Source organism: Pieris rapae, chromosome 6 (genome assembly GCF_905147795.1).
Source record: "Pieris rapae chromosome 6, ilPieRapa1.1, whole genome shotgun sequence".
NCBI classification, from domain to species: domain Eukaryota; kingdom Metazoa; phylum Arthropoda; class Insecta; order Lepidoptera; family Pieridae; genus Pieris; species Pieris rapae.
The window spans coordinates 6,673,192-6,686,934 of NC_059514.1; the positions used below are offsets into that span (position 1 = coordinate 6,673,192).

At 31.5% G+C, this 13,743-nt stretch overlaps 1 protein-coding gene across 8 annotated transcripts in view; it reads right to left on the bottom strand.

The window, feature by feature from the left end:
- The window catches only part of LOC110992402 (protein sprint), a 158,477-nt gene that overhangs the window by 71,071 nt on the left and 73,663 nt on the right, over window positions 1–13,743 (bottom strand). For 5 of the 8 annotated variants that reach the window (XM_045628772.1, XM_045628778.1, XM_045628779.1 and 2 more), the window contains exon 2: window positions 6,061–6,511. The exons of the other annotated variants lie outside the window; for them this stretch is intronic. In XM_045628772.1, the coding sequence (XP_045484728.1) occupies window positions 6,061–6,461 (401 nt within the window). In that variant the 5' untranslated portion in view covers window positions 6,462–6,511. The remainder of the gene's footprint in view (window positions 1–6,060; window positions 6,512–13,743) is intronic. 8 annotated transcript variants of the gene reach the window in all.

The following is a 13,743-nucleotide window of genomic DNA, read 5'->3' on the forward strand; positions in this document are numbered from 1 at the left end:
AGCAATAAACATAATTAAATAGATTATCTCAGTTTAAAACAAATTCTTTCGGGCACTGCAATTGAACTATAACTATACACTTAAAGAATGTCCTCAATACTTATAGAGTAGATAGTATGCATAGTATATGCAGTGGATTAGCATAACAAACACGAGTTACTGTATCCCGGATCCCGTTTGGTAGCAACTGCACGTCCACACAGCCTGTGCTCACCAGACCATGGCCACCACTTTCAAATGCACCCAATTTTATCATTCGCGATAAGGATGGTTTTTAGAGTATGTTAATGGAAGATTATGAGCTATTTTGTAATTATTCTTGGTAATTATATCAGTGTCATTGTAATAGTCTTAGTATAATTACCAGATTTTTGAGGTAAAGTTTATTTTTATTTACGGTACAAAGATATTTATATTTCATCAAAAACATAACTTGTACAAAAAGCAGGTCTCGTACCAAAAAAGTTGTGAGATTTATGTAATGCCGACTAAAATAAACCGACTTTATTTGTTCACCTTCTGTCAGCTAACTACCAACATCTTAGAGTGACCATATGAATATTAACAATATTGTATGTTTTACATAATAAAAGTAATAAATTTAAGAATAAATTGTAGTTTTTGCTATGTAATTAGATTTAGGAATATAGTAATACTATATAATATAATATATAGTTTGATAAGAATAGCATTTAAGCTAAATGGTCAACGAATAAAGGATATTATAGAATAAAGAATAAATATTATTATTATATGTTTTAAATGAATCGATTGACTTGTCTATCGCATGAAAGCATAACGTATCAAATACAAGTAAGTATGTTTCATATAAAATTAGATTGTATTCAAAACTGAAACTTCAATCGAAAATCATAAGAGTTTTAATGGTTGTTCATGCAGTTTGTGATGAGGAAGTGACAAAATTGAGAAACAATGACTAGTTATTATTCTTTAACTACTGGTTCCTTAAATATACCATGTTTATACAACAAAGTTTTAGATAGGTCGAAAACGTTTGAACTGTCTCGAGAACAGGACGTGCCGGTTTTTTGCCGGACTTGGCGGGAAAATTGCCGAACCCCCAGATGTGACAGGCTTTAGAATGGCTTTGTCTGTGTATTAACTCTTATTTATAATACACAATGCATCGTCTTAAATACGTACTTTATAATAAGAGTGTCATCATGTAAAGTAGAACAGTAATTTTACCAAATCTAATGTTATCTGTTAAAGTATTTTTTTAACACGTGTTCTGTGTTTTATGTTTGTGTTTTTCCTTTAATAAATGTATCAACGATTAGCGATCATATTTGACCCGTTATAAGTATACTGACCGCTTGCAGTATTAGTTGATATCAAGATTACTTATTTTATATTTAAAACAAATGGCTTAAACAAATATCTTTGGTTGAAAAATGGTTTGTTCTTTTAAAGACGAAGTGGTTGATCACTTTGATAAGTAAAAAACCTAAAATAAATACAACAATATGTCCACGTACGACCGGAGGGGCCTTTCATACTTTATATTGTCATCGTAGCGTGCCGTCGGCATAGTGTCGAGTTTCTCGCGAAACAAAATATGTATCTGTCAACTTAAGTTTTCACAACACTTAAATTGATCCTTAAATGATAATAATCACGCACGCAGAATTATTTCAACATCATTCGTTGAAAAACATTTATAATCATAGAGAAATCGATTTATTTGATATCTCTTGTCTTGTGACAGTGTCTCTTGTCTAAGAACACATGTTTCGTAACAGTACAATTAAACAGTGTAAATATATTAATAGTATTTCGGTGTTTTTAAATCAATTTCATATACGAAGGTGACAGTATTTACTAATTATTTAAATAAAATCTTTTTGATTAATTTTAATCACTAATGCATTTTAGTTCTTTTTTTAGTTATTTTTTGCGTCTATAGAAGTACTATAATTTCACAATTATTGATGTACTAATTTTGTTTAAATAATGTTTCGTTTAAATGTAAATTGATATAGACGTAATTAAATTTCCGGTTTTACAAAATATAACCATTAGTAACCGATGGAAGACCATTAAGTAAATTAGCAATATCCCGTAGGATATCTGAGACAAATTACAATGAGCGAGGGAATATTTTTGACAGACAACGTCCTGAATACGAACAACAATACAAAACCAAAGATCAATAATTCCTTATCCAAGGAATGCCGGCATACGAATTCAATTTATATGCCACGTAGGTGGTGTTCAATGTACCGAATATTATCCTTAGTCACACTTCTAGTTGCAAATCAGTGCGGGGTTGATATCCCAATCTATCATAACATATCTGTTATGGAAATGTTTTTTTACTTGATATAGTACGTAATATAATTCATCTATAAAAATTATGATTAAAAAATCGACTTTCATACGATAAGATAGTAAATTATAGATCAAAACTAGTCTACTATTTGTAACAGTCTAATTCCCTCCGTGGTTTATTGGTTAATAAGTAAACACCATGTGCGTTAACCACGAGGTAAGCAATCAATATTCGAAATTGGTAGGCACAGATGTCTAATAACTCAGCCTTTTAACTTAATAATAATATTGCCTTTTTATTTCTTTAAAGATTGTTTTTATTTTTATTTTAACTGTTTTAAACATGTACCACGGAATTATTGTTTTCAAAACCTTGCTTGTGTGGAGACTAGCGATATATGAATCTTGTCACAACCCTTGATTCAGTATTGGTGTGTTTGACTTCTGTTTACTATGAATAACTTTATAATATACATAAGGGTACCATAGCTTGAATTTCCAAAAAAATACATAATGTATTATCTACATATATATACTATTTCTAACCATTTTAACTGACAAATAGTTGAAATTTTTGAATTAACATGAACACAATTAATACTAACTAAACAAGCATCCTAAAAAGATAGTTTTACTGTAACTACGTGCCATTTTCATTAATTTTAATTTCAAAATAAGCAAAAATGACATAAAAAATAATTATATTTGCCAAATATTTTAAAAGTAATTAAACTAGAAACTCTGTATGTTAGCGATGTCACTCTGGAGAATGTAATAGCCCGGAGGTCCATGAAAAGGGGCTTTGAATTCCTTTATGAATAGTGAAAGATGCCCCTTTGTCGGAAAATTATTTTCCGCAGCCTTTGTGAATAAGACCAGATATTTAAATTGATATTCGTACTCGAGGATATAACTTTTAGTATATTTATAAATATGTTATTTATTTACATATACTGTTATTATTTTTTTAAGTATTAAAAATAATAATAATTGAGAATAAATGAAGGTTGATTGTGAAAGCTATCATTATATATTAATAAAAACGCTTTTATTATGCTTTATTTTGTCTCCGTCAATTATTTTTTTGCATTATAATTTTTTTATTCGAAACGTTTATAAAAACAAAAGAGTATCGCAAAATTGATACCTGCGGTCAAAACGTTTTTGACAATCCTCTGTCGGTTAAAGTGAAAACAAATTGTAAAATTGAATGTGGTTTTTCGTATCGCTTTCACTGAAACATGAAAAGTTTGCGCTTTTTCTTAAATGATTCATTTTCAAGAAGGCAACGAAGCGATGCGTTACATAAATTTAACTTGATTTCGTTCAACGTTCAAGCATATTTCTGATATACTAGAATGGGATAAATTAAGATGTAAGGAACCGCAGGGCTGCAAGTATGAAGACTGAATGATTAAACAACCGTTCTGTATAAACTTTAATGTGTGTAAAATCATATTGCGGCAGGTAACAACACTGGTTTTCTAGTTCATAGGTCCTAAGGAAACTTTCATATAAAATATTGCCGTGAAAACGTAAAAAATAGTCATATAATACTTTATTACGTATTGCTTTTTTAATGATGACAAAACTATTAATTTATTATCATCTTACCAAGTTAAAAACCGAAGTGATTGGATAGTATGTACGTGCTTATGTTGCAAACACATTAGTATTGATAGAACTTTCCTTCGAGAAAAATATAAAGTTTCTACTCAATCATAGCAACTGCCGAGAAATTGTATTTCCTATGACAGCGTTACATTGCGTTTTCACTTTCATCATCTATCCGCAATCTTACAATCATTATAATGTCGTATGTTATCCTAAGTTACTTTGGTTGGGAAAAATATTATAAGAACAAATTTACTTGAAAGTACCAAAGTTAGAAAGACGATGCTATTTTGAACTCAGTTATGTTACCATAATTTTATTTTATAGATAGATATACAGTATATTTATCCTATAGTAACGCTAGAGTCTAAGATGAATGTATTTTAAATGTATCAACCAGTTAAATGTATTGGCGAATTTATTGCTCTTTGTACATAATACGTATCAATAATAATAATTAATGATCGAATTACCACTTAATCCACCAGTTTTCCCCATCAGGTAAAAAACCAGTCACAATTATTGCAACTTTTACTTGAAATCGATCATCATTTGTTTTATGTTAAATTTAAGTCTATCCGAATAATTAATTGTACATGCCATATATGTAACTACAATGATAGGAAATATATAAATCTACTTCAATGTACCTTTTATAACGGAAGAGTCATTATGCTTATTAACAGACGCACGGCAAAGACAATGAAATTGCATAAAACAACGGCTCCAGCGGTGCACAGAACTAAGATAGCCTTCATTGTTACGGAAAGATTTATCTGTAACTGTACGTACTTTGAACATTCGCTCACAATATATTGCAGTACAGAGCTTGTAATAAAGAAAAACATAAAACCTTTAGGAATATTGTCTTTTTACGCGATCGTTGATACTTGTGAAAAGTTTTTTTAAAAAGCAAAATTACAATGTAGTTTTCGCATTTTAAACGCTAATAGTCTTCTTTTTAATCCTGCTGAATTTTATTTAACGGCTACATAATAACAAGTATGCATAAATAGAAATAGAAGCATATATATTGGAAATTTATTATTGACCTGTCTAAACGAATATATATATAGCTACAACAATGGCGTAGGTTTTATGTTCAAGGTATACGTGCCAAATTATAGAATGCGTCGAAAACAATAGCTTATGTAGATTCACACAACCTTGAAGCCATTGAATATATAAAAACTAACAAACATTCTACACACATAAATACTTGCGAGGGGGAAGCCGCTAAATAGGGCGATAAAGGCTGTTAGTGACGTCCGCGATAAAGTTTCTATAATAAAAACCCGAAGTACTAAGAGGCTGATAATAAGATAGCCTTATCAACTACGCTTGCCCCAAATTGAGTCGAGGAATTATGGATAAACTTTCTATTGCGAATAAAGATAATGAATAGGATTAGATGTAAACATTGGAGCTCAATTTAGATTAAGTTACGTAACGATAAATCAATACAAGTTTCAACTAGTTTCAATCTCAATCATTTAGAACTCACCGGTTTATTACGGTTGATTTAATTTATGGCTTTCGTAGTGAAGACGGAATATTATTTATAACCCACATTAAAATCTTTATCAAATTCAGAAAGCAATGTTTGTTAAGCGATTCAGCTAATAAAAGTATTATTAAGGGGACCCAAACGGGAGGAAATGAAAGCGACGAGAGAATGAAATTGGAAAACTTGTTACAAAATTACTTGAGATGAAAAAGAAAATAAATAAGCCTAGAAAAGTTGGAGCTACGTGCCCCGTTTAGCCACTCTTGTTTACCTGGGGATGAATTTATGACATTTTTTTGTTTCTGATTAAGAAAATACTTTCCCGTCATCTAAAAGAAAATACTTTATTATGTCAGCTAAATTATGTATTTGTTTGTATTTAGTGATTAAAACATTATTACTTTGTTAAAAAGGGTATGCTAATAAATGTATATGATACTACAGATAGATATAGTCAGTATTGAAAAGTAAGGTTTGAAAAAAGTTTCTTTTAATAGTACAAAATGTATTCTGTACTGTAAGAACAACACATAATGTGTAGACAGATAACATACTCATTATGTCCACTTCCTTTAGATTAGCATATCATTGAGAACTAGCACAGCAACCCTTTATTAAAATAATCAAATATAACTTCGCAGACTCACCTTTTGTTCCAGTTTCCGATCTCCGCGTACCGTCGGCCGTTAGAGCATCCGCTCCTTCTCACTTCATTTCCTTTAAACGTCTGCACGTTCCCGTTAGGTGTTAATATTCCATTTGAAGTATTATTGTTTCGCTCCCGATTTCTGGGAAAAGTTCCGGTTCCCGATCGGAACGTACCCAACTGCGGAGGCTCCTCTAGGAACTGCTGGAGTGGAAGACTTACGTTTCCACTCCAACTCTTTCGATTTACGGCGAAAGTTTTGAACGTTCGGTTCCCGTTAGTCGGGGATGGCGTGGCCCCGCAGAAGCTACTTCGATTATGACTGTTCTTTATAAAGGCACTGTTCTGCAATGCGATCTGAGGTTTGATAGGCACCAATGGGGACGCCTGGTCAACAGACATCGTACTTTAGTAAAAGTAGACGCGCCCTACTTTTTCTATCTACATTTTGTCTGCAAAGAAAATAAACGCATTGTTAGAATCGCGAAGCATAAAAACGAATGGTACCATCAACACAGTTTTCCATAGAATGAATTAACCTAGTTTTGGATAGTTTTGCGTCATGTTATAAATCAACTAATAGCTCTGAATACTAAGGAATGTCGACTATAATTGATACATATTTTTATAGTGAGCTCAGCAAGTAAAATCATTAATTAATAATTCTGTGTCAATTGAGGTCAATGACTTGAGGAATCGCTAATGTCTAATCAAATAAACCGTACTGTTTTCTTTACGATACGTTATTATTACAGAACTAACAGCCTTTAATAATCGTTAGTATATAAGTCTATGCACATATATCTTACCCAAATAACATTAACTATATGTCAGCATATAACGTCGTGTGTGATTCTTGATTCTATTCCTGAGCGCAATTTCATAGAGAGTCTTGCCGTTAAAACACTTTAAAGAAAAGAATCAACAATAAAAGTGAATAATGACCATACAAATACTGTTGAAATAAAGTGTAGAGTGTTGTAAATAACTACCGGTCACCACTATTGTTGTCTAAGCCACTGTAAAACAAATGTCCTTTTCTCTTCGTAACTTTTAAATTAGTCGCGCTATCAGTGATGTAAAATGGCTTCAATTGAATGATAAAAGCTTGCGTTTGTTGACCTTGAAGCCCATTGTACTCTGGTTCATTTAACTTGACAATTGACTATTTCAGTGTTGTGATGCAGAACAACTTTCTATTGAGTACAAGATGTTCGCCCTTATGTGAGTGATGATCACCATCAATTGTACTACAGCTTATATTAGAGTAGGCAGCTTGCCTAGAGGCTTCACTATGCGACTCCCATCCCTGAGGTCGTAGGTTCGACCCCCGCCAGTGCACCAACGGACTTTATTTCTATGCATAAAGGAAAACATCGTAAGGAAACTGGCTTTCCCCCAAAACGACAGCGTGTGACACAGAATGCTGAAAACCCACTTGCCGATTAGATTAACAAATAAACACGAAACAGATACATAAAGCTGAGGTCTAGACCTAAAAAGTTTGAAGCGTCACTGATTTTCTTTTATATATATTATTAAAGGCGCTATCTCTTCCAGGCCTGTATGTCAAAATACAATTTCTTCCAATACATCCACGGTCTCTTAGGTTTTGAAGCACGTGAGAAAATATAATTCTTTAATTATGATGATTCAAAGTTCACATAAGTGGCGCTCAGCGAACTAAATGCAATAATTAGGTACTTTCAAATATATGTATACAACAGTTATCAAAACTTCCAGTCATGTTTCTTCTCGATTTTCGCTATATTTGCATTACATAAATAAACGACGCAAACTAATTAGGCTTATAGAAGTGTATGGATAGAACTATTTTTATAAACCATAAATTAGTCGCTATTATACTTTAGACCACACACGTCGCTTTTGGGATCTATTAAACTTCTACCTAATTGACCAAAAGAATGAAAAAAACCATTACGAGTATAATCAAATAACGTGTTTACTGGCAGGTAAAAATATCTTTATAGAGACTTTATTACAATACTGATGCTTTCGTATATGTTAATACATAACTGTTAAGTAATTTAAGGGTACTTGGGTACACATCAGCAATGATCTAAATTCGTAGCAAACTGATTTTTATTGTTTGCATATTTCCATTCATGATATAAGTGTTCCAATTTTTTAAATATCAATAGAGGTGTAACTTCGACAAGAACGACATTTTTATCAACATAATCAGGGCACTTATTTACCCTCTTTCCACATTATAGTATATAATAAATATATGGCAGACAGATCAATGTTCCTATCTGAGGTCGTAGGTTCGATCCCCAGTGCATTTTCTAACTATGTGCGCATTTAACATTAGCTTAAATGGTGAAAGAAGCCGACTTGCCTTAGACCCAAAGTCGACGGCGTGTGTCAGGAACAGAAAGCTGATAATCTACTTGCCTATTAAATTGACTAATAATTATGAAAGAAATAAAGAAATCTGATGCCCAGCCCTAAAAAGGTAGCGCTACTGATTTCTATATTTTATTTTTTTAAATTAAAATAGCACTTATTGGAAATATATTTTGTTAATTTTCACACGAAAATTAGTTCACAACATCCTGAATACGTTGCGAATAGTAGTAGTAACATAGTAGGCCATTTTACGATTCTTATGACGTAGACTGGTTTAATATGGCAACAAAAAGCTAACGAGATGTGACCCAGTGCGCGGACGCAGCCAATTTGCATCTTGACCATTCACGCGTCTACTTCAGATTATGCAAGCATTGTGTAATACTTATATAATCTTTCTTTTTATTGCTATGTACCGGTCTGCTTATAATTTGTTTAGATTGAAACTTATATAACCGTAGAAAATATTGCCCAGTCATCGTACCTGCTGATTTATTAAATGATGATATTTGACATTAAGCTTCGACCCCCGGCTGTGTACCAATGGCCTTTCGGTCTATGTGCGCATTTAGGACTTGTTTGTGCACTGAAGAAAAAATCATTATAAAACCGGCATGTCTTAGATTCAAAAAATCGACGGCTTGCGTCAGGCAAAGAAATATGACCTAACGATGAGATGTAGTTTTTAACTTGTTTATTATTAATAGAAATTAATCAGATAGCCTCCTGAATGTTCTAATAAAACGTTAGTGTCAAAACCAGTTGTAAACTGTAGGTAATTATAATTATCGAATGCCGTTTCCTGCCCTGTTCTTGTTAAAGATAAAGCCTTATCTGTGGCTACCACTATTCAGATCCAGAAGCAAATAGAGACATCGATTTATGAGGCTATATAACTTAAAACATGCCAAAGTGATACATTTACTTTTACTACTCTGAATTTCTGAAAAATGTTCGGTTTACTTATTTTGTATCTATAAAATCAATATTCATTGCTCTTAATATGTTTTAAATAGGAGGTTTTTGAAGTGAAACTTCTTTAGAATCGTTGTGATTTCAAACCGGATGCAACGAAAAAGCGACAGTAAAAAGAGACAGAAACATTAATTCATATGATTTAACGTGGGAGAAAATGAGATAGATAAACTTCTTTCGAATCGTCGTGATTTCAAACCGGATGCAGCGGTAAAGAGAGACAGAAACATCAATTCATCATATGATTTAACGTGGGAGAAAATGATAGATAGATAGCAGGCATTATACAGCCTCTCTTTACTGCCGCTTTTTCATTTGATCGAATTTCAAACTTTCGATGTTTTAGTTTTTCCCAAATTAAAAATTTATATTTTTATTTAGTTTCTTTTATGAAAATCCTTTGTGAATCTGATTTTTGTCTTATAAGATCTAATAATAGATAAATAAGAGGAGTTTTTTATTATAACTACTGCACCTTCCTGTTGTAACCGCTCCTTATATGGAAATTGTCTTCGTTTGACAACAAACTTCTAAGTGAAATTAGAGAACTATCACTAAATAAATTCAAAGCTCTCGTTAAAACCATATCATCATTGATTATTTTTATAAAGTTGACTAATATTTAAATGATCCTAAACCTTGGGATTGATTTGCTCCAGTTCAAACCTTAGTTATTTAAAAGAGTGGTGGAGAGTTTATGGCCAGTTCTTGCCTGCTCTACGCCAATGACTTGCAAACTGGTAGTAAATGTAAATTTAGAATTAATTTGACTTAAAATAAGTTAAATTAAATCTAAATTTACATTACGTTACGTTCATATAAATAAAATTATTTTGATTTTGACTTTGTAAAATCTACGAGTTATAGGTATTCCTTTGGTTATTACTACTGTGTAAAGAACTACGGCATCGGCCCATAAGAAACTTTTTTCAATATATCCAGATCCCAGACAAAAAGCACGTTCTCAGAACTCTCTTAGTCATACACAAGTATGTATGAGGAAAAACATCATTTGTAGTAAGAAAAACTTGAAAGCGTTTTCCCCTAGCTTTTAGTCTAGTTCTTGTCTGCGGTGAGTGCCTGCAACACTTAAAATATTCACGCTTGCGCAGATGCCTGTTAAAGGAACTAAAATGATAACATCATTGTCTAGGAATTTCTTATTTGGCTGAACTCAACAATTTCCAATAACTAACTAACGTAGATTATTAATTTGATATTTCATAACAAAATTGTGATTAGTAAACTACTGTTTTAAGAGAAGATAGTTAAACTATACTTTATTTAGATTTAAATTTGTAAAATGTTTGAGGTCTTATAAAACAATATATAAATGTTGAAATGTTAATTAATAAAACTTTAGATATTAGTCATCATCAATCATTGAAAACCCCTCTCTATCACTTAACCTAGGAAATGAGTGACAATACATGACAAGTTACTGACGAAACAAACATTTATGATGCATTTTACATAAACATACTTTTAATATAAAACCATTTATCAATCATTCATCGACTTTTTGTAAACATTCTTTGAGTAAAAATAGCTTCAGCTAGCTCACACCAATCTTTTTGCTTGGTGATGAAATTTTTCGTTATACAAACGCTATTCAGCCGTTGAAACTTGAAAGTATGAATCGTGAGCGTGACTAATACTTAAGATGCATAAACCTCGTTCAATAACATTTAGTTTTGTAAGAATAAATTAAAATTGAAAAAATGCAGAATTGAATCGATAAAATACGGGGGCAAAAATAACAAAAATCATTATTCTATTATAGTATAGGAAGATCTCAAACCAGTATGCAAAAACAAATGTTTTTAAGAACTCTCAGATAATGTTAAGTAATTCTTTTTATTTTATTTTTTTTTTATAGAACAGGGGCAAACGGGCAGGAGGCTCATCTGATGTTAAGTGATACCGCTGCCCATGGACACTCTCATGGCTCGCGAGTGTGTTGCCGGCCGTTTAAGAATTGGTACGCTCTTTTCTCGAAGGACCCTAAGTCGAATTGGTTCGGAAATACTTCAGTTAACCTAAACTTGAAAAAAAAATTTTAAACTTAAATTAAGAACTACTAAAAGATATATTTGGTAAGGCTTTGGTTGAATATGTACTAGAAACTTTTTTTTAACGTCAGAAAATGCTGTTACGCATATCCCTGCCGTATTTTACTGCAGCAGGGATTATATGGGACTCAGGCTTAATATTTACAACCCTACCCACAAAAACCTGACGGATGCATTCAGCTCGCCAAAATGTTCTAGAACCAGCTTAATCGCTTCAACTCTTGTATCTCTTTAATAAAAGCTAAAGTTTTAATTTAATAAATTTTCAAATTCTCTTTTCGTTGCCACATAATGAAAATTTAAACAAAGAAATACAATGTTAACTTTTTCTTAGAGAAAATGTATCTGTTTTAATTTAATATTAAAAATCGAAAGGTGATGCAGTCCGCGAAACAGCTGTCCATATTGTTAACAGGCAGGTGCAAGAATTGTTTAACCTTATTGCCTAACAGCGGTAAAAACTGTTATCCTTTGCAACATTACGTTCTCAATTGACGTGTTATGTATTGATAGAGTTGATTGATCTTAAGAAAAAGTTGTATGAAGAAAAACCTGACTGGCATGGAATAATCACGGGATGTTTCAAGGATTAAGATTTTTTAGTGTTTCTATGTAACGTACGCTGCGATCAATAATGAAATATTAAATCTCATTAAACTATGGCCTTGTATAGAACCCAAAGTCAGACTTGTTTTTGCTTTGGTTCTTATGTAATTTTATTTAAATTTTTTAAAAGTTCGTTCAAGCATTCCATTTATGCATATATAAAATAACTCTGTATAAACCATATTTTAAAGTGAATTGCATCGTTTCCCAATTTCTCGCAAAAGATTTCATACACTCATTCTGAAAAGCATTTTAAATTCATCGCTTCCCGGCGACATATTCACACAACAAAATATTGAGGGAATCGCAGCGAGTTAGTATATTCTTGCTTTTAATTTTAATTAAGTAGGTATTTACCAATTTTTATAACTAGTCAATACTAACATTTAGACATAGTTTAGCTTATTATAGGATTTGAACCAACACCAAACATTATCGGTTGGTGGTCTACATTTCTGTACTAAATTTTAACAGTAATTTTGTATCTTTTAATTTCTATAAAATAGATCATCATAGATCTTGTAGAAACGAGTAACTTTAATAAAGTATGTAAGGATTTTCATCAAGGCATAAACACAACAAACACGACTCTTTAATGAATTATAAATATATTTAAAAAAATAATATGGGCAGGAATTTTTTAAGAATAGGAATTCTTTTAAAACTACGTGAATAAGACTACTGTTCAGTCAATAGATCACTCGGCTAGACTACTTTCATGATTCATTCAAGGATTGCGAACTACACAGTTAGGAACGTGAAGTTTAATAAATAGCGAATACGCAGGTGCCATAACATAAATTTAACTTATTGCACACAATTGTACTGAAATATATTAAACTAAACCAAATGACTTGACAAAATTTTAAAAAAGATAATTCTAGACTTACGGATTCTGGACCTTTGGATTTAAAATACGTCAAAATTATCATACCTATTATAAAATAACAGATAGTTAAGTAAAAATAAATAAACTAAATGACATGCAGGTAGGATGGAGTGAAGATTACTCTAAAAGAAACTAAATAAAACTGCTGAAAACTTGTGTAACAAAGCCATATAAATGTTATATATATAAATGTCGATTTTCTTCTTTATCTATATTTATATTTATGTAGGCGCAGCATGTGCGTAATGCTTGCATATTCAAGGACAAATTATCATATAAATTTTTAGTATTCTTGCAATAATTTCCCATAGGTACACTGATATTGACGTTAATCTAATTAATGTTTTGTTTGACCACAATTGTTATTATCGTATTGCTATTTCTTACGAAGTCGAGTCGTGAATTACTATTTCCAAAATTAATCAAAAGTTTTGGCGTGCCATTTTTACAATCCAATTTATAATATAGTCCTGCCATTTTATTATGCCATTATATTATAAAATGGCAGGACTATATATTATTTTTTTACCTTTTCTTGTTGCTTTCTTACAATTGTTCATCTTCGTTAGATTTCCCTACACATATCAAGTCACAATTACTTGGTGTAAATTAAAAAAAAAACAATTCATTCACAAGCCGTGACTTATATTGCGTGTTTATCAATGAATACGTAAACATTTACATTTTTAGAATATATTACACGCTCTAATTTACGCGATACTAAACCTTGTGTCAATGTTAGTTTTGGCATATTTAATTATTCCTTTAC